At 49.3% G+C, this 12,963-nt stretch overlaps 1 protein-coding gene across 2 annotated transcripts in view; it reads right to left on the bottom strand.

Moving 5' to 3' along the window:
* Window positions 1-12,963, bottom strand: part of SLCO2A1 (solute carrier organic anion transporter family member 2A1) — an 83,611-nt gene that overhangs the window by 63,453 nt on the left and 7,195 nt on the right. Inside the window, exon 1 of one of the 2 annotated variants that reach the window (XM_024746249.1) lies at window positions 12,668-12,875. The exons of the other annotated variant lie outside the window; for it this stretch is intronic. Within the exon in view, the coding sequence (XP_024602017.1) occupies window positions 12,668-12,763 (96 nt within the window). The 5' untranslated portion in view covers window positions 12,764-12,875. Of the gene's footprint in view, window positions 1-12,667; window positions 12,876-12,963 lie in introns of those variants that run through there. 2 annotated transcript variants of the gene reach the window in all.

Raw genomic sequence — 12,963 nt, 5'->3', positions numbered from 1 at the left:
TCTTAAAATCTTGAGGTGCTAATCTTCCTCACTGAATATATGTACTGCCTGTGGCTTATGGTGGGTCATTTCCTGTATAACTGTTTATCGTAAGCTCCTGTTCCACGGACATTGTCTTCTCTTGGGGATTCCAGTTGGTCTGGACTGTAGAAGTATCCCTCCAGAGTGGTTTTGCTCTTGTGTCTACCAGATGACAAAGAGTTGTCACCAGCCCGGAATGAATTTCTTATCCTAATTTATATGCTTAGAGATTCCCATACTGTGTGGATAGTATACGTTCTGCTTCCAAGTCCATGTGGCATGGACTTGGTGTTTTGATTTCTCAGCGGAATTATTTTACCCAGAGGTCCTGTTAGAGATATACCTAACCTGTAACAGGGTGGTGGGCAAAGTTTTATGGGTTCCTTTCTGAGCAAGGGACCCAGTTTCATGCGTGAGTCTTCGTGCCAGCTCCCCATGTCATCTTCGGTGCCTGTAGGATTACTAATACCCAATCTGCAACAGGAGTTTCTTGAGGGTTTCTTTACACACAGCTTCCCCTCAACCCCTGCTGGTACAGTCATTGTTTGGGTGTCCAACTCATTCATCATTTCTTGCCCCTGAAGATTTCACTTTCTTTCTTGCAAGTTCAGCTCCGCATTTAAATATTTGATGGTGTTCTATCTTATGCAGTAACTCTAGGTATTTGTAGTAGGAGGGTCCCATGTTTTGTCAACCTGTCATATGGATGAAAACCACAATTCACTATAGTTCTTCATGACCCATCTTATCCCAACTAACCAGAGCCTTTGGAAGACAGGGACCTTGCATGATTCATGGTTGTATTCCCCATGCAGCGGCTAAATAGCAGAAGCATGAAGGTGGCATGTTAGAGTTCAGAGTCTGCGGTCCCAGATGTATTGAGCAGAACCCAGTTCTGTTTCTACCTTCTCCTCCCTCACAAAACCCAGTTCTTTCCCCTCTTATTTGACACATCTTATAACTTTGCATCTATTTGTGCATCTGCCCACTGTTTACATCTCTCATGAGGGCATGGCCCGCTCTGTTTTGTTCATCATTGTATCTCCAATGGTTGATGGTAGGTGATCAATAATTACGTGTTGCATGAATAAATGAACAAATGAATGCATCTCAGGCAGCTGTCCTGACACCATTCCTAGCCTCAGAGTTCTGAAACCCCTGGTGTTTATGACATCAGCAGAGTCCTGCCTTGCAAACAGTGGGTCACCAACTGACTCAACGCTCACCAAAATGACTGTGTGAAAGCCAACCCAGGGATGTCATCACATCCTCCCAAGTATAAAACTCCAGGCTCAGGACCAGACCCCAGGCAGCCCTTAGCAGATCCTGTCCCAGACTCTGCCCTCACCACCTCCCCCTGAGGCCCATTCTTCCTAACATGGCACGGAGCTGATCAGGTACACTCACTCCCCTAAGATGTTTGGCCAACCCTTAGGGCTGGATTCCCAAACTCTGAGCCAGTCCCTGGGAGTGGGGCACCAGAAGAGCAGAGAGGCCTTCCTGGACAGAAACACTTCTCAATCTTCCCAGAAAAGAAAATGTTCCATAGTTTTGCCTCTCTTTAAGAGTTAAAGCATTGTTATCTGACTTCACCTCCATCACTGAGGAGCCATAAGACTCCAGTGAAATAATAGATGTAAAAACGCAGTGACAACAGTGATGGGCACAGGAGTGGTCCTTATAGACAATCCCGTCCCCTGGCTGCCCTCCTGGCCGCACCTCTGGTGCATCCTCAGGGACCTGGAGATCAGCCTCCTCCCACCTTACGTCTCACTTCATAGACCACAACGACAGATCTCATGGCACCAGGCAAAGGTGGGTGTCACCGCAGACTTCAGGGCTTTTAACTGGTAGTTTTTTCTAATTATAAATGCAGGACATGTTTATTGTAGAAATATGGAAAACATAGAACGTCACAAAGAAGAAGAAACGATTTACAGGATCCCACTCAGAGCACCATCTCTGTTTAGGTATACCCTCTTTAAGTCTCGTGACTTTTAAAAATCTGGATCATCTCTTCATACGCCGCCTCTACTTAACATTATAGAATGAACCCTTCCCTCAAGTTGAAACTTTTCGCAATAAAACTTTAAAACATGTCTTGTAAATATCTCATAGATGGATGTCCCATGATTTATTTATTGCCTTGCCAATAACTAGCTATATGAGTCATTTCCTCATTACAAGTTTCTGAACAGACGAATTAAATGATAAAATGTTGTTCAGCAGACTGGGTTTCCATTTATTTGCTCAGGAAGGTTTTCTAAGCCACTTGGTCGCTGTTCCCACCCCACGCCGGGTCCTTGGTCTCAGCGCTTGTGTGCTGTGGGTGAGACAATGTGCCACAAGAGAGGAAGACTGAGGAAGAAGGACTTTCCGGGCCACCAGTGTCAGATTTGGTTCAGGAAAATAAAACAATAAATAGGAATAAGCAGCCCTGCTGTGTCTGTGAGTATGGGGACGGAAGTAGCAGAGTCCTGGCTCGGCTGGTTGGGGTTTGTGGTGGGAAATGGAGAGCAGCCACAGAGGACAGGGTCTTAAGACAGAGTGCCCGAATTGCAGCTCTGTCACTGTGTGATGTGGCAGTTTCCACAAGCTGCCTGCCACTTTCCTCCACTACACGACATGGACAACATGCACCTCGCAGCACAGAGAGTGTTTCTGAAAGGACCTGCCCTTGTTATTTCACTAAATTTGGCACACATGGGTGCCCCCCAACAAAGCATTTGCATTCACAATTAAATATCCACATATCCCCTTATGCTTTATCACACAGATGTGGCCTAATAAAACGTGTCCGTCTTTGTGATGATAGCTCAGAAAGTCATAATTGCTGCTAAAAATGTGTTGGTGCTGAGTGTGGGAATTCTAAATATTTGTGACTTTAAGGTAAACCAATACAGGCTTGAGTAATGCCTGTCCCCACTCCTTGTTAACTGTACGTGTTTATGTATTAAATTCACATGTTGACTCAGTGGGCCTGCGCTTTTCCGGGACACAGAGGGAGGAGGCTGGAGCGGCAGTGAGCCCGAGAGGGCAGCCTCCTGACAGCAAGCGCAGTTTGGAAATGAAGCGGCAGCCACAGGGCCCTGAGGCTCACTTTCCAAGTCAGTGACAAGGTCCAGGGCTAGAGACAGTCTGCTAGACAAGGCGGGTTCTACCTCGCTTGGGCTCGGCCAGTCTGCGTGGGTGGGATGTGGGCGTTACAGCCTGGGGCACAGGCGGGGGTCCACAGGAATGTTCCCACTGGCATTAGGCCGGACGCCCTCCGGAAGGGTCTCTGTCAGGCCCCCTAATGATAAAGTCAGGGACTCTGGTCCTTGTCTACTTGCTCCAGAGAGATGTCGCCCAGCTGGAGGCCGGGGGGTGGACCCAGTGACCTGTCCAGGGCTCTTGCTGGACTCTCCATGAAAATTCCAAGTCAGGGAGAAGCGAGAGCTGGGGTGAGAAGAGAGAAAGACGGGGGTAAGACGCAAGAGTGTGAGAGCTGGGGCGGGAGCAGGCCTTGGGCTCCTGAGAGCATAACAAACTGCAGGGTCCCAATCATGGGAAAGTCTCTGCTGGTTCCAGGAAACCCTGGGCCCACCAGCCTCCCTAAAGCCTGAGGTCCCCTCGTGAGTGATAACCAGAGCCAGCGAGGAAACCTTTGTGATCTGGGACAACAAGGGTCGGAGGGCCACCTGTGCCCCTCAGCAACACCCACCTTCAGAGCCTGGCCTGGCTTTTAGAGGAGGGTAGCCCAGGACACGTGGCTTTCTGTTTCAACCTAGTTAGAGGACTTGTGGGAGAGGGGAGACTGCTTTCTACCAGAAGCAATGAGGAGAGTGGCCAGGAAGAGGGGGCTCTGCTAGCTTCACTCTGGGGGGTATACAATTCTGAAATTCAGTAATTCTATAAGTGAGGGGCACCATGTTTCTATAGCTCAGTTTTATCATTACTCGTATGGATTCTATACAGTAAGAGGTTAAAAATGCTGCACAAATCACAACGGGCAATGAAGGCAGGGCCAGGCGGGAGAACTTCCATGTACTAACAAGAGGCAGAAGTGGGCCCTGCCGCTTGGTTTCTCCCTGGAAGCCTCCAGTTCCTTCCTGTCATGAGTCCTTGAGGCTTATTTCCATTGTTGGGCACCATCCCTGGCTCTCCATGGGCACCTCCCCTGCCCCACAGTCAGGGGGTTGAAGTCCATTCTTGTAAAATGGCAGTGGGGTGACCAACTTATCCCAATCTGCCTAGAAGTCTTCAGTTTTAAAACGGAAAGTCCTGTGTCCCAGGAACCCCCTCGGTCCTGGGCAAATCGAGGCAGTGGGTCACATTGAGAAGCAGGGCCCTACGGGCCATTGTTTCTTGGAAACGTGGGTGTCTCTTCGAGAGCTGAGTGCAAACAGCGAAGCCTGGGGAAGAGCCTCCCACCGCAAACATGCAGTAAAGGCTCACAAGTGAGCGAGGCCCAGGCTCCGACATCCACACTCAGCTCCCCATCACTTCCCTCAAATGCACTGTGAATCAAAGGCAAAGCAGCACAGTTTCAGAAGGGCCTGGAGCACAGGCAGGAAGGACATGTAAAACAGACTGAGAATGTGGTCAGTTTAATTCCATCCTGAAATCTCTCCGGTAGCCAGTCGGGCAGGACAAGTGTGGCTCCGGCAGCCTGCCGTCCTCCCCCTCCCCTCTGCCACTGTCCCCTTTCCCCAGGCCAACAGGGGCCTCACTGTGTTCTCTAGCCGGCTCCTCTCCTGGGGTGTCCCACGGGCTCAGCCCAGGAACTGTCTGCTATTCACACCCCACACCTGTCCCACTTACATTTCCTAGGTTCCCTCTATGCCCAACAAGCTGGCTGGGTTAGAAAAACTAATTCTGACTTGAGGCCTGCTGTGTTGTTTCCCAAACTCCACCTGGGGTCACATCTGGCAGACGTGAGCTAGACATGGCATAGCTTCCTGGAGCATCAGTGTTACTCCAAGATTTGGGGGGAAATACAACATATTATTTGGAAGCATGTAGATATATTGTGGAGGAAAATATAAAATATACTTGATTCTAGGATGAAACATAAAATTCTACAGAAATGTAATATCCATGATTAGTTAAACCACATTTCCCGACACCACCCTTCATCCCCTTGTCCTACTCCATTGTGGAGACCGGTCACTCCCTTCTAGAATTCAGGGCATCTTGGTGGGCAGATTGACAACCACTAGCTTGCTATACCCTCCCTGGTGCCCTCTGAATTTTAACTGAGGCCTTCTGTGCTCTAGGCCAGCATCTCTCAAGGGTGTTGGATGGAACATCTTTCAGAACATAAATAGGTATGGCTGATGTTTGGGTAAACAAAATAAAACTTGTCATCAGATTCCTATAGGACTTGGTGCACACTAAATGATAAAGAAAGGGTTAGTTTGCCCATATTTATAGAGGCAGTGGTCAGCCCTGTGGGGGTCAGTGCCAATGCTGACCAGACTGAGTGTCCCACAGGCCACAAGTCCTGGGGTTACTGAGCCGGCTGGTGCCTTCTCCCTAAGCCACAGCCTCCATAGCATCTCCACCCAACAAGGCAACGAGGCTGGGAAGACAGCTCTGGGCGACGGCTGCTCACTGGATAGGATCATCCCATCCATCCAGTCCACAGTGTAGTCTGAGACTCCTGGCCTTGGGTTCATCCTTCACCCTGATCAAATTTAATCCATCCCAGGGAATCAAGGTCCACGAAACCAAGAGAGCTGGGATTGATCGCAGACAACCGGGCCAGCCGCACCCTCCTCTTTTGCCAGGTTTCAGAGCAGGTCTCCTGGCAAAGCTCAGACCCAGCTGGCCCTGCTCCTGGTCTCATCTCAATCAGCAACTTAGCATGAGATGGGAATCTGAGAACCTGAAAGGACCTCAGAGATCACTGCGCTCAGGCCCCAAGGTTCACGGACGAAAGAATCCAGAACTGAGAGGCATTCTGGGGCCATGGGAAGAAAGGGGCTGGGAGTGAGATGACCCTGGTGGGAATTCCTGCTTTGCCATTGACTGGATATGTGGTCTTGGATGTGCCTCGATTTCAAGTATGAAATGGAGATGCTGATACCTCCCTTGCAGGGCTGGCATTACGCATAGAAAAAGTTTAAGAACTTAGACTGAAAAATCAAATTCAAGGGAAAAGACAACCATTCAGCTAAGGCCAGAGGAAAAGCTGGAAACATGTAAATATGTAAGATCCCATCCACCTACTAAAAGCAAGCTTTAAATCTGTCCTTAAATCTTCCTAAAAGGCAAAGTAGAAGAGAAACTGAATGGGTTATAAGGTTTGGTAATCATTCCATTGCAGAATGAAAATCAAGTTTTACCTGATACCAAGACTTGCTATTTAGCTACAGTAATCAAGACACTGTGGTACTGGCAGAGAGATATACACATACATCAATGACGCATGATAGAAAACCCAACATGGACCCACCCAAGTATGGCCAACTGATCTTCAACAAAGATACAAAGGTAATTCAATAGAGAAAGGAGAGTCTTGTCCACAAATGGTGCAGAAACAATTGTATAACCACAGGCAAAACAATGAACCTTTACCTAAACCTCACATCTCTACAAAAATTAACTCAAAATGGATTATAGATTTAAATGCAAAATTATAAAACTTTTAGAAGAAAACAGAGGATTTCTCCTTCAGGAGTTAGGATTTGGTGAAGAGTTTTTAGACATGACACTAAAAGCAGTATCCAGAAAATTTTAAATTGATAAATTGGACTTTATCACAATCAAAACCTTTTTCTCTGTGAAAGATTCTGTTAAGAGGATGAAAACATAAGCTATAGACTGGGAGAAAATATTTGCAAACCACATGCCCAACAAAGGACTTGTATCTCACATATATAAAGAACTCTCAAAACAACAATTTAAAAATCCAATTAGAAAATGGAAGGACTTCCCTGGTGGCACAGTGGTTAAGAATCCGCCTGCCAGTGCAGGGGACATGGGTTCGATCCCTGGTCCGGGAAGAACCCACATGTCATGGAGCAACTAAGCCCGTGAGCCACAACAACTGAGCCCGCATGCCACAACTACTGAAGCCCGCACGCCTAGAGCCCGTGCTCCGCAACAAGAGAAGCCATCGCAAGGAGAAGCCTGCGCACTGCAACGATGAATAGCCCCAGCTCGCCGCAACTAGAGAAAGCCTGAGCGTAGCAACAAAGACCCAATGCAGCCAAAAATAATAAAGAAAAGAAGGAAGAAAGAAAGAGAGAGAGAGAGAGAGAGAGAGAGAGAGAGAGAAAGAAAGAAAAAGGAAAAGAAAAATGGACAAAATATATGAACAGATATTTCAGTGAACAGCATATACACATGGCAAGTGAGCACATGAAAAGATGTTCAACATCACCAGCCATTAGGGAAATGCAAATTAAGACCATGATGAGATCTCACTACACACCAATTCAAATAACTAAAATACTCTACTTCCAGTTCCCTGAGACCTTGCACAGGTCACCTCCCCTCCTGGGCCCATTTCTTTATCTGGAGGAGGTTCCTTCCGGTGTTTACATTCTATTGTTGCATAAAAATGGGGTCCTCTGGCTTATTTTCACCAGAGGCAGTGCCTCTCTGTAGGGGTGGAATTCTTTAAAAAAAGGATAGCTAAAATAAAAAGCAGTAACACTAAATGCTGGCCAGGATGTAGAGAAACTGAATTTCTCATACCTTGCTGGTGCAAATGTAAAATGTTATGGCCACTCTGGAAAACAGTTTGGCAGTTTCTTTTAAAAATCAACGTGCAACTACCATATGACCTAGCAAATGCACTCCTGGGCATTCACCCCAGAGAAATGAGAGTTTATGTCCACACAAAAACCTATACATGATTGTTCATAGCAGCTTTATTTGTAATAGCCCCAAACAGGAAACAACCCAAAGGTCCTTCAATAGGTGAATGGCTGGAGAAATCACGATACATCCATGCCATGGAATAGTACTCAGCAATAAAAAGGAACAAAGGGCTTCCCTGGTGGTTGAGAGTCCACCTGCCAATGCAGGGGACACGGGTTCGTGCCCCGGTCCGGGAGGATCTCACATGCCGCCGAGCGGCTGGGTCCGTGAGCCATGGCTGCTGAGCCTGCGTGTCCGGAGCCTGTGCTCTGCAACGGGAGAGGCCACAACAGTGAGAGGCCCACGTACCCCCCTCAAAAAAAAAAGCAACAAACTATTGATACATGGAACAGCTTGGGTCGATCTCAAGGGCATTATGCTTAATGAAAAAAGCCAGTCTCAAAAGGTCACACACATATTTCATGACTCCATTTATATAATGTTCTCAAAATGATAAAATTACTGCGCTAGAGAACATATCAAGGATAGGAGTCGGAAGGAGACCTTTGTGGAGATGGGATAGTTCTGTCTTGAAGCAGTGGGGTGGTGGCTCCCTGAGTCTGTACACACGATCGAACGGCCTGGAACTATACTCACACATCGTGGCAATGTCAATTTCCTGCTTTTGGTATCACACTGTAATTATGTCAGATGAAATCCTTGGGAGGAACTGGGTAAACACAGGACCTCTCAGCACTGTTTTTCCTATGCATCTATAATGATTTCAAAATAAATCCCTCTGCCACTTGCTCTGTGGCAACACAGGTCACGAATTCATCACCAGGAGACACGAGGAAAGCTAGGAAGGGCTTTGAGCATAGTTATAGGAGGAAAGGGTCTAAGTGACCTTTGACCACCACCCCACCCGTTCCCATGGTTCTCCCTCCCCACCCCCCAAACCATCCCCCAAAACTGCCTCCCGAACACACACAAACAAGCAGGGCAAGGTGGGCCTCTCAGGGGACAGACACCCTGGAGATCATAATATATGCTGTCCCCAATGTCAGAGAAATACATCCTGGGGAGGGAGGAGCATATCTTAATCCACCAGGTTGATGAAGGAATTCTTTTGGCCCAGAGGGTTCTCTTCAGAGTGTCTCCCCAAGCATGGATTGCAGGTTGCTGGGATATAGCACTTTCCTCTGGAAACTGAGAAGTTGAGTCCAAGCTGCTGCCCCATGATTGGGAGTCAGAGGCCTCAGGACGTTACGGACACAGGCCAGGACAAAGCACCTTTCCCTCATTCGGGGGCCTCCCTCCCAGGTCACAGGTCACCAGGGCCACCCAGGCCAAGCTGTGAGATTCGTCTATCCGTTTCTTCCCACTGTTCTTCCCCAGCCTTCCATCCACACTGACTGGATATCCATTATTTCCCTACACTGGGGCCCTGGTGTGTTTAAGTTCCCGTACTTTGGGCAGCAATTACCAATCGACCACTCCTTCTATAAGACAACCTCAGTTTGGCCCCAAAAGTTTCATTTTCAGAAGAAACAGATCTCTTTGAGGCTGCCAGGATAAGTTAGCCAAAAGGCTCCCCGCTAACTCCCCCACCGCTGCCCCATAATGGCTGAATGAACCTGTTTTTAATTTAGAGCTCTGGAGTACTGGATGCCAAACTGCTCCCTCTAACCATGACTGGCGAGCAGGTCCTCTAGTTCTTAAGAATGCTGTAACCCAGAGGCAATTGAGACTGTCTCTAGATTAAACACGATTGTATTGACTCCTGCAGAAGGAAGTACCAAAAACTCAGCCTGAGCCTGAGAGTCACCAGGCTCGAGATGAGGTCGGGAGGAGTGAAAGGGTCTGAGCCTGTTCGTGCCTACACGGATCTGTGCTGCAGCCACGGCAGTGGCCCCTGGTCACGGCTGAGATGTGTGTGTCACCAGGGCCTGGAGAAAGCCCTGACCACGCGGAACAAGCACATCTGAGGAATCTCCACACGCTAACGCTGAGCTGACCAGTGCCATGCGACAGAGAGGGCCAGGCACACAGGGGTTAGGGGTTCTGACCTGGAGGCTCACGTTCCTGGTTCCTCTACACTCCACTCTTTCTGGTTATGTATCCAAGCCCAAAGGACCAGCCTCACTAAGCCTTGTTTTCCTCATCATTAATGGGGACAGTAACAGCATCCAGTTGACAGAGCTGTAATGAGGACGGCATTTGGGTAAGATATTTCCATAGTTCCCAGTAAATTCAGACAGATCTGTTGCTGTTTGCTACTATTGCTATTTTTGGGTATTATTATTAACTGTAGTTTTTCTTAACTATTAACTATGTCTCATAGAATGAGGCATAATTGGTGGAATAATCGATCCTAAATGATGTTTGAATTCACAGTCTTGTTTGTTGAGGCGAGAACTGACCTCACAATGATGCCAATCCCAGAAAGCCCAGTATGGGTTACAAAGCCATTTCCTCTGCCTCATTCCACATAATCCTTATGAAGGCCTTCTCTACCCTGCCTCCGGGAGGAGGGAATTGTTCATGTTGCCCAGTTTTTTTTCACATAAGGACTCCGAGGCTCAGGGATACTTCCCTGTGTTACCTAGTTAGTAAGGGGATGGCATGGGGCTTGGATCTGAGTCCCCTGGCTTCATCTTCTTTCCCTAAACCATGTGGTATGTGGCGTTTTGCAGGAATGTCATAAAGCCTATTGGTTAGTCTGTCCCAACAACGAGGAACCTAGAAAAATGATGGGTCCTCAGGTTGGGTGTCCTCCCATGTCACACATGTCACGACATGTGCAGTCCATACCCCCCTGGCAGGGTGCATGGCAGTCACCAAACCTCTCACTGGGAGAAGGAAATCTCTCATCAAATAGCAAAGCCCCCAGAAGCCAGCCCTACCCCCTGGAAGAAATGACTTCAGGGAGTTTAACTAATGGAATTCCAGCCCCAAGATGTGCCTTGAGATATCCAGTCTCCTACCTGGTTTCAGGCAGATAAGTGAAGCTAAGTGGAAGTTGCTCCTAACTCTGGTCTTAGAATTACTATGGATCAACGGAGGCAATGATTAAAGGAATCTGGTTTTTAGAGTTCAGAAAAACTCCTAACTGGTATGAGCCTTCCGGAGGCCAATTGGCCTGGGCCCGGCCTCAGGCACATGTGGCTATATCATCAGCATGTGATAAATTATCTTATTTTTATAGATCTTCAAAGAAACTGCTGTCATAAACTCATTTATTTTAGGGACTCAGGGCAGGTCTAAATGGATCAATCTCATTTGGGGTTATCCTCGCTGTCAGCTGTCCCTCCTGCTCCCAACCCTAAGAGTGGTGAAAACAGAGAGAGTTGCCCCCACCCTGGCTCCCTCCTGGGCCTCTCTCTTTTCAGACCACCCAACTGTTGCCCCTGACCTTTCCTCCCAATTCCTAATTTATAAACCCCAAGTTTTCCACAATTCTCTGCTGAAACTTCTCTAAACTCCTTTAAATGATGGAACCAAAACCACACACAGTGTTTTCATCAGGGTCTGGCCAAAGGTGAGGAGATTTGAGGATTATTTTAAACGATCTCAAAATTTCTATGTCTTATTTACGTCCAACCATGGAATCAATTCAACCTTTATTTAGTGTGGTGTGGGGAAAGAGCAGAAGCAGGAGTGGGGAGCCCAGCTCTACTGCTAACAATATGAGTAAGTACATAGATGGGCTCCACTGTGACCTCCAGATCCTTTTCTGTTGGACACACATAACTGGCCCACAGAGACCCCCATCCTCCATTTGTATGTTCTGGGTTCCCCTTAATTGTGCCACTGGAGGCATTACCTAGCCCCATCTGATTGTGTGATTGCCAGAAACAACCTCTCTGCACCATAATTCCCACCCTGACCCCAAGGAGCCGTGACCTGGGCTTTACAACCTCCCACATCCTCACCACAGGTGGTGCATTCCTCAGTTGCTTCTGCCCTCCCAGAAGAGGCAAAAAAGCCCCAGTGTGGATTCAACCATTCCAGTCCTCTTGGACCTGTGAGGGGGTGGAAAGCATTCCTGACCCCCTGGGGGGTCCTCACCACACTACTGCTTACACCCCTTCACCTACTCCCCATAACTTGCCAGGCACCTGCCTAGACTTTACGGAATAGACTGCGAAAGCCGCTGCTTTCCTGGGGCCAGTTCCGGACCAGGAAAGCTGGTCCAAGAGCTGCAGTGTTGGTTGCCAGCCTCGGGGGAATTCTCAGCATTGCAGGCAGCAGCCCGTTCAGGTAGCAGAGCTCACGCACTGCCGCCCTTGGGGAAGACGAAAGCCTAGCGGAGAACAGCCCTTCTGCCAGCCACCCAGGATGAGATGGGCTCTGATATTCATCTCAGAGGGACCCCAGCCTGTCCCCTACAAGGCGCCAGACACGGGCAACTCCAAGCCCATTCCCTTAACGAAGTAACTGCCCACAGGAGCCCAAAAAGGTGCCCCGGAGATGTTCTTTTTCAAAGAACAGAACAATTCCCTAGGCTAGTGCCAGGACTACCTGAATAGAGTTGGCCCAATAAGCAAGTACTTTCATCGCCCTGTTTCCTACCCTGACGAGGGCGTGTGAGCACGCGCGCGAGCACATACTCGCACAAACACATGCACACACGCACACACGCCCAGCACGCGCTTCCCTGGCCAGGTGCCTCCTCGCCGGCGGCGCGGGGCCCGCGGGGATGCGTCCCGGAGCGTGACACCGACGGATGGACGGCGAGGGAGGGAGCCCGCCCCCGCAGCGCCTCCCGAGCGGCCGCAGCACTGACGCCGGGACCCCGCCGAAGGTGCGCCCAGCGCGGCTCGGGCCAGGACGTCCCGGGTTCTCCGCTCACCTTAACGTTGCTGAAGATAGAGCGGGGACAGCGGCCGGCTCGGCCCGCAGAGGCGCCGCTGCCCTGGCGCGCGCCGGGCTCGGGTAGGAGCCCCATGGTGGCTGCAGCGCGGGGCCCGGGGCGGGAGGCCGGGCGAGTGGCGGGTGCGGCGTTGGTGGCCGGAGGAGGCACACGGCGCGGCCTGAGGAGACTGAGCGCGAGGGTGCGCGCCCAGAAGTTTTATAAGTGGCCGCCGCCGCCACCGCCGATGATGAAACGCGCGCTCCCTCCTCCCTCTTTCCCTCGGGTGTCAAGGG

The sequence above is a fragment of the Neophocaena asiaeorientalis genome, unplaced genomic scaffold (genome assembly GCF_003031525.2).
Source record: "Neophocaena asiaeorientalis asiaeorientalis breed wild unplaced genomic scaffold, Neophocaena_asiaeorientalis_V1.1 scaffold437, whole genome shotgun sequence".
Classification (NCBI taxonomy): domain Eukaryota; kingdom Metazoa; phylum Chordata; class Mammalia; order Artiodactyla; family Phocoenidae; genus Neophocaena; species Neophocaena asiaeorientalis.
The sequence above is the reverse complement of the archived record's forward strand: the minus strand, read 5'-3'. Positions and strand labels throughout refer to the sequence as shown.